At 45.3% G+C, this 13,039-nt stretch overlaps 1 protein-coding gene across 1 annotated transcript in view; it reads right to left on the reverse strand.

Annotated features, from left to right (window-relative positions):
- The window catches only part of zzef1 (zinc finger, ZZ-type with EF hand domain 1), a 305,676-nt gene extending 302,293 nt beyond the window's left edge, over nt 1–3,383 (reverse strand). The window contains 1 exon segment of the mRNA XM_068010068.1: nt 2,794–3,383. Within this exon segment, the coding sequence (XP_067866169.1) occupies nt 2,794–3,192 (399 nt within the window). The 5' untranslated portion in view covers nt 3,193–3,383.
- Between the last annotated feature and the right edge of the window lie 9,656 nt (nt 3,384–13,039).

Consider the following 13,039-nt stretch of genomic DNA (forward strand, 5'->3'; position numbering starts at 1 on the left):
ATTAATTCCCCAGATTCACTCTCTTGAGGACCAACACCTGTTTTAGTTACTCTTTTCCTTTTTAAATACTTGTACAAACACTATCAGTTTTTATATTTCTAACTAGCTTTCTCATATACTCTAATTTCTCCCTTTAAGTCATCCTTAGCTGGTTCTTAAAATCTGCCCAATCTTCTGACTTGCAACTAATCTTTGCAGAATTGTACAGTGTTTTTTAATTTGATACTATCCTTAACTTCCTTATTTAGCCACAAAATGATGTATTCTTCTCAAAGAGTCTTTCTTTCTCATCTTTGCTGAGAGTTATTAAATATCTCCTTTAAAGTCTGACACTGCATCTCGACTGTCTTACTTTTTAACCTAGCTTCCCAGTTCACTTTAGCTAGCTCTGCCTTCATACCCTTGTAAGTACCTTTATTTAGGTGTAAAACACTAGTCTTAGACCCACAGTTCTCACACTCAAACTGAACATGAAATTCTATCATGTTATGATTGCTGTCACCTAGAGGCTCCTTTACAAGATTATTTATTAATCCTGTCTCATTGCACATTACCATGTCTAGAATAGCCTGCTCCCCAGTTGGTGCTAAAATGTACTGCTCTAAGAAATTGTCCCAAATACACTATGAACTCATATTCCAGGCTACCTTTGCCAATCTGATTCATCCAATCTACATGTAGGTTAAAATCACCTATGATTACTGCAATATCTTTCTTACATTTATTTTTTCCTGTATACTTTGTCCTAAAGTGTAACTACTGTTAAGAGGCCTAGAAACCACACCCATAGTTAAACTTATCTTTCTTATTTCTTATCCCTACCCAAACATTTTTATTATTCGTTTCATGGGAGTGGACGGCGCTGGCTAGGCCAGCATTTCTTGCCCATTCCTAATTGCCATGAGAAGGTGGTGGTGAGCTGCCTTCTTGAACCGCTGCAGTCCATGTGGGGTAGGTACACCCACAGTGTTATAAGGGAGGGAGTTCCAGGATTTTGACCTAGCAACAGTGAAGGAACGGCGATATCATTCCAAGTCAGGATGGTGTGTAGCTTGCAGGGGAACTTGCAGATGGTGGTGTCCCCATGCATTTGCTGCCCTTGTCCTTCTAGGTGATAGAGGTCACAAGTTTGGAAGGTGCTGCGTGAGTAGCCTTGGTGCGTTGCTGCAGTGCATCTTGTAGATGGTACACATTGCTGCCACTGTGCTTCAGTGATGGAGGGAGTGAATGTTTGTGGACCGGGTACCAATCAAGTGGGCTGCTTTGTCCTGGATTGTGTCGAACTTCATGAGTGTTGTTGGAGCTCCACCCATCCAGGCAACTGAAGAGTATTCCATCACACTGCTGACTTGTGCCTTGTAGATGTTGCACAGGCTTTGGGGAGTCAGGAAGTGAGTTACTCGTCACAGGATTCCTAGCCTGTCCTGTTCTTGTAGCCACGGTATTTATATGGCTACTCCAGTTCAGTTTCTGGTCAACGGTAACCCCCAGGATGTTGATAGTAGGGGATTCAGCGATCGTAATGTTGTTGAATGTCATGGGGAGATGGTTAGATTCTCTCTTGTTGGAGAATTTCCCCACTTCTGACCTTATGATTGAAGGAAGGTCATTGATGAAGCAGCTCAAAATGGTTGGGCCTCGTACACTACCCTGAGGAACTCCTCCAACAACCACAACCATCTTCCTTTGCGCTAGGTACAATTCCAACCAGCGGAGCATTTTCCCGATTTCCATCGACTCCAGTTTTGCCAGGGCTCCTTGATGCCATACTCGGTCAAATGCTGCCTTGATGTCAAGGGCAGTCACTCTCACCTCACCTCTGGAGTTCAGCTCTTTTGTCCATGTTTGAACCAAGGCTGTAATGAGGTCAGGAGCTACATGACGGAACCCAAACTGAGTGTCACTGATTCTACATCTTACTCTTTCAAACTAATTCATCTCACATCCCTGTACTGTCATCCTTAATTAACAGAGCCACCCCACTACCTTTTCCGAGCTTTCTGTCTTTCCAAAATATCAAATACCCTCCAGTATTCAAACTCCAGCCTTGGTCACCTTACAACCATGTCTCTGTAATGGCTATCAGGTCATACAGATTTATATCTGTGCTAACAATTCATCCATTTTGTTATGAATGCTGCGCGCATTAAGATACAGAGCATTTAACTCTGTCTTTTTACAATTTTTGTAATCTCTGGTCTTATCGGCTGGTGCATTCTTAAGTTTGCATGTTCTGTCCCTTCCTGCCACACTCTGGTTATTATCCAAGTTGTTACCCTGTTCGATTACCTTGTCATTTCCCTTTAATTTACATCTCCCCTCACACGATCCACTCCCCCCACGATATAGTTTGAAGCTCTCTCTACCACCCTAGTTATATGACTTGCCAGAACACTGGTCCCAGCACGATTCAAGTGAAGACCATCACAACAGTACAGCTCCCACTTTCCTCAGTACTGGTGCCAATGCCCCATGAATCGAAAACCATTTCGCCCACACCAGTCTCTCTAATCTTATTTATCCTGTGTCGATTTGCTCATGGCTCAGGTAAGAATTCAGAAATTACTTTTTTTAAGTCCTGCTTTTTATTTTAGCGCCTAGATACTCATAAACCCAAGCAGAAATTATGGGATGTGGATCTCACTCTATGGATGGTAATGTAGAGTGCATGGGGATATGGAGGCACCCTCTATGGGTGCACTGGTCCCAGGGTTTTGTGGATTGTTCAGTCTATGAATGTAAGGGCAGACAGTATGCTGGTGTCCTGCGCTGTCCCCACACCCCCAACCTCACCTCCTCACACTCCTCCTTGATGGCGAACCTGGTGGCGAGTAGGTCACAGAACTGGGCCATCCTGATACTCTCCTCCCCGCGGGCTAGGCGCTCCTCCAGCCAGCGGATCAAGTGGCTGTGGTGCTGCTGGACCACATTCTCGGCCACCTCGTCCCGCACCTTGGCAGCCGCCTCCCGCAGCCGATGATGCTGGAACAGGATGTCGGGGCTCGGCCCGCAGTTCAGGCTCAGGCCGGGGACCGTCTCGGGACCTCCTTCGGCCCCTAGCGCCGAGCCCGGAGCCGGGAAGCCGGCCTTGGCCGAGCCTCGCTCGGTGTCTTGGTTCTGCTCGTCCTCTTCCTCATCCTCCTCTTCGGCGCAATCGGGCTGCTGGGCCCCGGTGCTGTCTGTGTTGCCCATCTCGGCCTAGCCGCGCTGCTCTCCCGGCCCTTGTAACCGCCGCCCTGGCACTTTACTGAAGCTGCGGCCCAGATCCTCCGAAACCGGCACCCGACACCTCCACTACCGGGTTCGACACACTGCCGGTTTCCGTGCCCGCCTCAAGACACTGTGCGACGCACTGCCGGATTCCGGGCGCCCCTCACGACACTGCGCGACACGCTGCCGGATTCCGGGCATCCCTCACGACACTGCCGGATTCCGGGCTCGCCTCACGACACTGCGCGACACCATTGCCGTCACTTTGCGGAATTCCAGCCGTGGGACCAGAGGTGAGCCGACTCTTAAAGGGAGCATGGCAAAGAGACACTCCTGTTGAAGTTAATAATCAGAAGCCTCACTTGTCCAAGATGGTTCGCTCATTTTTAATGTTTTTGCCTAAACTGAAATAACATACAAAGAAACATCTTACAGCACATGATCCCATTGTGTTATGCCATGTCTTTCAAAGAGCTATCCAGTTTCCTCACCACGGCTCTATCCACTAGCCCTGAAATGTTATTTCTCTTCAAGTATTTATCCAATTCCCTTTGGAAAGTTAGTATTGAATCTGCTTCCACCGCCCTTTCAGACAGAACATTCCAGATCACAACAACTGACTAACAAAACAACAATGATATTTATTTAGAGAAACAGGCCCTTTGGCCCACCGAGTCTGTGCCGACCAAGAACCACCCATTTATACCAACCCTGTAGTAATCCCATATTCCCTACCACCTACCTACACTAGGGGCAATTTACAATGGCCAATTTACCTATCACCTGCAAGTCTTTGGCGGTGGGAGGAAACCGGAGCACCCGGAGGAAACCCACACAGTCACAGGGAGAACTTGTAAACTCTGCGTAGGCAGTACCCAGAATTGAACTCCGGTCCCTGGAGCAGTGAGGCTGCGGTGCTAACCACTGCTATAGCGCGCTTAATATAATAAAATGGCCCAAGGCACTTCATAGCATGTTATAAAGCAAAATTTGACACCAAGCCACATAAGACAACATTATGACATCTGGCAAAAGGCTTGGTCAAAGAGTCGGTTTTAAGGAGTGTCGTAAAGGAGGAAAGAGGTGGAGTGAAACAAAAACAAGAAATGCTGGAATCACTCAGCAGGTCTGGCAGCATCTGTGGAAAGAGAAGCAGAGTTAACGTTTCGGGTCAGTGACCCTTCTTCGGAAAGAAGGGTCACTGACCCGAAACGTTAACTCTGCTTCTCTTTCCACAGATGCTGCCAGACCTGCTGAGTGATACCAGCATTTCTTGTTTTTGTTTCAGATTTCCAGCATCCGCAGTATTTTGCTTTTATTAAAGAGGTGGAGTGGTTTAGGGAGGGAATTCCAGAGCTCAGAGCCTAGGCAGCTGAAGGCTTGGCTACCAGTGGTGGAGCAATTACAATTGAAGATGCTCAGAAGGCCACAAGTACGTGATTGCAGATTTCATAGAATTATAGAATGGTTACAGCACAGAAAGGCCATTCGGCCCATCATGTCTGTGCCAGCTCTCTGCAAGAGCAACTCAGCTACTGCCCTTTATTTGTAGCCCTGCAAATTTTTTTCTCTTCAGGTGCTTATCCAATTCACTGTTGAAAGCCACAATCATATATACCTTCACCACACCCTCAGGCAGTGCATTCCAGATCCTAACCACTCACTGCATAAATACTTTTTCCTCATCCCGCCTTTGCTTCTTTTGCCATTCACCTTAAATTGGTGTTCTCTGGTTCTCAACTCTTCTGCCAATGGGAAATGTTTCTCCCTATCTGTCTAGACTTGTCATGATTTTGATCACCTCTATCAAATCTCCTCCCAACCTTTAAGGAGTACAACTTCAGCTTCTCCAATCTATCCATGTAACTGAAGTCCCTCATCCCTGGAACCATTCTCATAAATCTTTTCTGCACCCTCTCTAATGCCTTCACATCCTTCCTAAAGTGTGGTGCCCTGAATTGGGCACAATACTCAAGTTGAGGCTGAACCAGTGTTTTATAAAGGTTCACCAAAGCTTCCTTGTTTTTGTACTCTATGCCTCTTTTTATATAGCCCAGGATCTTGTATGCCTTATTAACCACTTTCTTAACCTGCCTGCCACTTTCACTGCAGTGTGCACAACACCCCCAGGTCCCTCTGCTCCCGCTCCTCCCCACCCCCCGGCTTTAGAATTGTATCCTTCATTTTATATTGCCTGTCCTCCTTCTTCCTACCAAAATGTATCATTTCACAATTCTCTGCATTAAATTTCATTGACCACATGTCTGCCCATTCCACCAGCCTATGTCCTCTTGAAGTCTATCACTATTGTCCTCACAATTCACAATACTTCCAAGTTTTGTGTCATCTGCAAGTTTTGAAATTGTACCTTGCAAACCCAAATCTAGGTCATTAATATATGTCAAGAAAAGCAGTGGGGAAGCCCCACATCATACCTTTTACCAGTCTGAAAAATGACAGTGCACTGTTCTCTATTTCCTGCCATCCACAAACTCATTCAAGTTAGTTCAATACAATCTGCCTTTAACAAATCCCTAGTGGCTTTCGTTAATTCATTCACATTTGTTCAAGTGACTATTAATTTTGTCCTGGATTATCGTTTCTAAACGCTTTCCCATCACCAAGGTTAAACTGTCTTAGCCTGTAGATGCTGGACTTAACCTTACACCCTTTTTTTGAACAAGGGTTTAACATTTGCAATTCTCCACTCCTCTGGCACCAGCCCTCTATCTAAAGAGGATTGGAAGATTATGGCCAATGCCTCCGCAATTTCCACACTTACTTCCTTCAGTATCCTAGGATGCAACTCATCTGATCCTGGTGATTTATTAACTTTAAGTACAGCCTGCCTTTCTGATACCTGCTCTTTATCAATTTTTAGCCCATCCAATGTCTCAACTACCTCCTCTTTCACTATGACATTAGCAGCATCTTCTTCCTTGGTAAAGACAGATGCAAAGTGTTCATTTAGTACCTCAGACATGCCCTCTGCCTCCATGCATAAATCCCCTTTTTGGTTCCTTAGCCCTCCTTTTATTACTCTTTTACTATTTATATGCCTATAGAAGACTTTTGGATTCCCTTTTATGTTAGCTACCTGTCTCTTCTCATACTCTCTTTTTGCTTCTCTTATTTCTTTTTTCACTTCCCCTCTGACCTTTCTATATTCAGCCTAGTTCTCACTAGGAAGATAGGAGCAGGAGTAGGCCATTCAGCCTATTGAGCCAGCCCCACCATTCAGTATGATCGTGGCTGATCATCCACTTCAATGCCTTTTTCCCACACTATCCTCATATCCCCTTATGTCATTTGTATTTAGAAATCTGTCAATCTTTGTTTTGAACATGCTCAATGACTGAGCTTCCACAGTCCTCTGGGTTAGAGAATTCCAAAGATTCACAACCCTCTGAATAAAGACATTTCTCCTCATCTCTGTCCTTAATGGCATCCCCCTTATTTTGAAATTGTATCCCCTGGTTCTAGACTCCCCAACCAGGGAAACAGATTAGCTGCATCTACCCTGTTTATCCCTTTAAGTATTTTGTAGGTTTCAATGAGATCACCTCTCATTCTTCGAAACTCTAGAGAATACAGGCCCAGTTTCCCCAATCTCTCTTCATTGGACCAGTCCTGCCATCCCGGGAACAAGTCTGGTGAACCTTTGTTCCACTCCCTCTATGTCAATAATATCCTTCCTAAAGTAAGGGGACCAAAACTGCACACAGTACTCCAGGTGCAGTCTAACCAAGGTTCTATACAATTGAAGCAAGATTTCACTACTCCTGTACTCAAATCCTCTTGCGATAAAGGCTAACATACCATTAGCCTTCTTAATTGCTTGCTGCACCTGCATGTTAGCTTTCAGTGACTCATTGACAAGGACACCCAGGTGCCTTTGTACATCTACTTTCTAATCTCTTACCATTTAAGAAATACTCTGCACATCTATTCCTCCTACCAAAATGGATAACCTCACATTTTTCCACATTATACTCCATCTGCCACATTCTTGCCCACTCACTAAGTCTGTCCAAATCCCCTTGAAGCCGCTTTGCATCTTCCTCACAACACACATTCCCACCTAGTTTTGTGTCATCTGAGAACTTGGAAATACTACATTTGGTCCCCACATCCAAATCATTGGTATATATTGTGAACAGCTGGGGTCCAAGCACTGACCCCTGTGGTACCCCACTGGTCACAGCCTGCCAATGCAAGAATTGTATTACCAACCTGACATCAGTCATATGCCACTCTTTTGCTGCTTCGTCTTACTCTCCCTTTGTCATACAGGGAGATCTGGATTTGTTTACCTTTTCCCACCATAGGAATGGACCTCAACTATACCCGAACCATTTCCTCTTTAAAGGCAGACCATTGTTCAGTTACAGTTTTGCCTGCCAAGCTCTGATTCCAATTTACTTGGGCCAGATCCGTTCTCACACCACTGAAATTAGCCCTTCCCCAGTTAATTATTTTTACTCAGATTGCTCCTTGTCCTTTTCCATAAGCAACCTAAACCTGATGATGCTATGATCACTGTCCCCTAAATGCTCCCGACTGACACTTGATTCACTTGACCCACCTCATTCCCAGAACCAGATCAGCAAGACCTCCTTCCTCATTAGGCCAGAAACATTCTGATGTAGGAAGTTCTCCTGAGCATACTTCAGAAACTCTTCCCCCTGTAAGATTTGGTTCAGGAGTCACAGATTACCCAAATTGGTGGTTGAAGTCATAGGTGGTTTTTAAAGTCACTTATTAAGAAGCAGTAATTTAAATATGACGCATCAGCTAAATAGACAGAAAAGACATATGACTGTAACAGGTTGAATGGTTTACCAATCCCAGATTGTACAGTGGGGTAGAAAGGTGGTGGCCATCTCCCTGAAGGATGAAGTGGGTAGTCTCTTCTTGAGATAATCAAAGTGTTAGCAGGGGTTGGCAACGTGTCCATACAAGGACACCAGTGTCCATGGTAAAAGATGTTGAGATCCATGACTGGTGATTTCAGGGACAAGGAAGTTCCCATTGGTTTCTACTTACCAACCAGAGCGCCTGTAAAAATAATCGCAAGTGTCAGTTTCACATATGACAGGTGCAGTGAGCGGGAACAGCAGTTTCTGAACTTAGGACAGATTTTTTTAACAATCCCCTGATAAACGCTGAATCTGTCCGGAGTTCAAACTGCTGTTCCCGCTATCAACAATGGTCGGGGGATTGAGGGGGGGTGGTAGAGAGAGAGGGTGGGAGCATGGGAGAGAGGGACGGGGGGGGAGAGGGAGAGGGGGAAGGGCGGGAGAGGGACTGGGGAGAAAGAGAGGGGGGAGAAAGAGAGGGGGGAGAGAGAGAGGGGGAGAGGGAGGAAAGCGAGAGGGTGGAGAGGGAGAGAGGGGGGAAGGAAGAGGAGGGAAAGGGCAGGGAGAGGGGGAGAGCGAGAGGAGGAAGGGGAGGGAGAGAGAGGAGAGGGAAAGGGGATGAGAGAGGGGGATAGAGGGGTGGAGAGGAGGGTGAGGGGGTTGGAGGGGGTAGAGGTGAGAGGGGGAGGGAGGCAGGGAGAGGAGGGCAGAGGAAGAGAGAGGGGGAAAGAGAGAAGGAAAGAGGGGAGAGAGAGAGGGAGGGGGAAGAGAGGGAGGGTGGGGAGAGAGTGGGGGAGAGAGAGAGAGACTGGGAGAGGGGGACAGAGAGAGGGAGGGAGAGAGGAGAGAGACGGGGGAGTGGGAGAGAGAGAGGGAGTGGGAGAGAGGAGAGAGGGGGGGAGAGAGAGAGGGGGGAGTGGGAGAGAGGGGGTGAGAGAGAGGGGGTGGAGGGGTGGGGAGAGAGGGATGGACACAGAGGGAGGAGAGAGAGGGGAGAGATGGACACAGAGCAGGGAGAGAGATAGGACAAAGATAGAGAAGGGTGACAGATGGACATAGAGAGGGGATAGGGATTGATACAGAGAGAGAGAGCGAGAGGGGAGAGAAAGAGATCAAGATCACCCCTGACAGATGGACATCTGTCCGGATTCTCTGCATCATTACATCAAGTGTGCGGGCAGACATTGAATACTTTTGCAAACAAAAAATGCCAGGTATTTCACTAAATAGGCAAAAATGCGTTTTAAATCGTACTGTGTTTTGATGGCATTAGGTTGACTATACACTTTATATACAGATGAATTGTCCCCTTGTGGCTGAGTCAATTATTTTGTCAAATGTCCTTGGTGCAACATGTTGGTGCCTATCCCTGAGTGTTAGAAGCCAGCATAGACTCCACTTCAGGAAGCTCTCCTTCTGTCCGAAGAGACTGAAGATTTCCCTCCTGAGTGTTAATTGTGTGTAATCATATGCAGGTGGAGGGTGTTAATTAGGGTCTTACTTGAGTATATCTAAGGAGACACTTACTGAAACAGGGTTGTCATGAAAACATGCTATGCTGAATGATGATTTTTAATTCATCGGTTGGAAACCAACATTAAACTTTTAAAAAGAAAGCTGGAAGCCTACTTTCAACTTTTAAAAAGCTGGCAGGTAAGATGGCCACCATGATTTGCATTGAAATACCTCACATTCCAAGGCATTGAAGTGGAGACGCATGTCTAAATAGCTCGCATCCAGAACAATGGCTTGAAGAGTTGAGTAAGACGTGCAAGACATTCAAAACCATCTTGGAGCATTCACATTAGTGGAGACATACCTCCTAAGGTGAACATTGAAACAATATGACCTGAGAGAGATTTGGGATTCTCAGACTTTGGATCTCATTAAAGTGAACAAAAGAATACAGTGAAAGAATCATGTGGCAGTCTCCCCAGTCTGTGTGAAACTTGGAGTTTCTGTTACACACAGCAGACAAGCTTTGAGAGCTAATCAGTGCAGGACCCCAGTGGGGCTCTCTTTCTCTCTCTCCAGGTAAACTGCAAGATTCAAATCCTGTCAAAGCCTATCATCGCTATAGACAGAGACCCTGTGGGAGAAAGCCACCTACATCACTGTCTCCAAGAAAATCTTGAACCAGGTGGACCAGCTGCAAGTGCACTTCTACCAGTCAGGAATTTCAGACCCATGAATTCAGCCGGAAGACAACTGAATTACCAGACCCCACAGACTGTATATTATTTTTATTTGTTCTGGACTGTAATCCAACCAAACTATTCTTCATCACTCTGTAACTTACTTGTGTGTGTGTGTGATTCTCGTGTGTTTGTGTGTGTGAAAGTTGGAGCGTTGTTTATTATTTTACTTAGATCGGGTTTTGATTTTAAGTACAATAAACTAACCTCTTATTTAAACTCAAGAAAACCTGCCCCTTTTTTATGATCATAGCACATAAATGGTTAAACACTCATTGAATTAGTAAGCACATCCTCTGTTTAAAAATGAATAAACCCTGTTGAGGTCAAACAAAGAGAGGGACAAGAGGGGACCCTTTCGACTCCTCCTCACCTGATCGTAACAGGGTGAAGATTTGAGTGAGGAGCTGCATGTTTGTAATTTCTTTACTTAGTAAAATAAATGCAAGATTGATGTCATGAAAACCCTATATGCCAAATAGGAATATTAATTTAATTGGTTGGAAACTTATATTAGACTTTTAATGGAAAAATCCTACAAGTTAACTTTTTAAAAACTGGCAGCCAAGATGGCCACTGCAATTTACATTTGAAACACCAGGAGATTAAACTGGAGATGAAAAGTCTAACCAGACTCAGCCAGAACAATGGCTTGCTCTCAGTGGTTGACTTACCTAGAATGGCTTTATCAACACGGTCGTCAAGGCCATCTACACCCATTGACTTTGAAAGAGCCAACCCCCTCCAAGTGTGACTGGATCTCCTGAGGCATGTAGCACCTTGAATCCCAGAGAAGATTCCAGAAAAAAATTCATTAAAAACAAAGGGGTTTGATAGAGCTATGTGACTGCTTGTGCAGCTCTGAAGAAACTGTAGGCTTTGTCACACAGACAGAAGAGAAGCAATAACTGTAAAGCCAGCAATGAAGCAGGCTCCCTTCCCTCTCTCTCTCTCCAGAAAATATCAAGAGAAGATCTGGCTGTGACTGGGAACCCCTCCCCACTCCCAAAAGCTACAGACCACTATAGCCGGCAACCAGGGGACGAGAATCAACCACCACCCTTCTGCCTTCTGGAGCCCTCAGCAAAGCAAGCCAACTACTGTGCACATGGCCCAGCGAGGACCTCAAGACGGCAATTTCAGCTGAGGACTATTGGGACTCACATACTCTATTTAAATTCCATTTATTCCGGACTTTCATCCAATCACCAAATCTGTTTCCCTCTGTAATCTATTTGCGTGTGTGTGACTGTTGTGTGAATGTGTCAATGTGCAGCGTATTTTCAGTACTTAAAATAATGTTAGAGTGTTAAGTGTAATAAACTTACCTCTTTCTTGTTTAAACTCAAGAAAACCTGTCTGATCGGTTCTTTTGCAATCACATTAGAGGAACAGGAGCAAACACTCATTGAGGTGGTAAGCTCAACCACTGTTAAAAAAGGGTGGCAATTCATTAATTTGCTGCTGGGGGAATCTTGTCATGCGAAAACTCTGCAGTATTTCTTTTATTCATTCTTGGCATCAGGGTATCACTGAACATGTTGGGTTTTTAATGACATTCTGAGCATTTCAATGTCACTTTTTACTGATACCACTTTTTTTATTTCCAGATTTTGTAAAACTGAATTGAAATTCTTAACCTACCGTGGTGGGATTTCAATTCACATAATCTAGATTATTAGCCCACTTACATAACCACTACATTACCAACAACAGTTTACATTTATATAGCGCTTTTAATGTAGTAAAACATACCCAGGCATGTCACAGGAGTGTAAACTGACAAAAAATTGACACAACCCAAAGAAGGAGATATTTGGACATGAACAAAGGCTCAGTCAGAGATAGATTTTAAACAGAGTATTAAAGAAGGAGAGAGAGGCAGCAAGGTTTAGGGAGGGAATTCCAGAGCTTAGAGCTGAAGCAGTTCAAATCACAGCCACCAATGGTGGGATGAAATAATTTGGGGATGCACAAGAGGTCAGCATTGAAGGAATACAGGGCTCCTGGAGGAAGTTACCAAGAGGGAGGGGCAAGACCATGGATGGATTTGAACAAATGGATGAGACTTTAAAATTGAGGCATTGCTGGATCGAGATCCAATGTAGATTAGTGAGTACATGGCTGATGGATGAATGGGATTTGGTGAAAATTAGGATATGGGCAGCAGAGATTTGGATAAGCTGAAGTTTATGGAAGGTGAAAGATGGGATGCTGGCCAGGAGAGCGTTGAAATACCCAAATGAACAATGACTGAAATTTAAAAGTCCATCAGGAAGGATGTGGGTATAAGAGAGGTGACAACGCCAGGCAGTGGAGGCAGTCAGGTCAAAGCCTCTCTGTACATGGATGACATCGCTGTCTTCTCGGATCCGCTGTCAGTTCGTAGACTGATGAGCATCTGCGACCAGTTCGAACTGACCTCGGGAGCCAAAGTAAATTTCAGCAAGAGCGAGGCCATGTTTTTTGGAAAAGGGCTAACAGATCCTCTGTTCCTTCACCGTTAGGTCAGATACCCTGAAAGTGCTGGAAATATGGTTTGGAGGCACGGGGCGTGTGCCAAAAACAGGAAGGAGCGAGTCGCCATGGTGAAACAGAAACTGGGCATGTGGGAGCGACACTCCCTCTCCATTGCAGGTAAGAACCTAGTCATCAGGTATGAGGCGCTCTCACTGTTGCCCATACCCCGCTCCTGTGCCATGGCGGTCACCCAAGCCATCTTCCACTTTATCTGGAGATTGAAAATGGACAGTGTCTACAGGGACATGATGTTCA

This window comes from Heterodontus francisci, chromosome 30 (genome assembly GCF_036365525.1).
Source record: "Heterodontus francisci isolate sHetFra1 chromosome 30, sHetFra1.hap1, whole genome shotgun sequence".
Lineage (NCBI taxonomy): Eukaryota > Metazoa > Chordata > Chondrichthyes > Heterodontiformes > Heterodontidae > Heterodontus > Heterodontus francisci.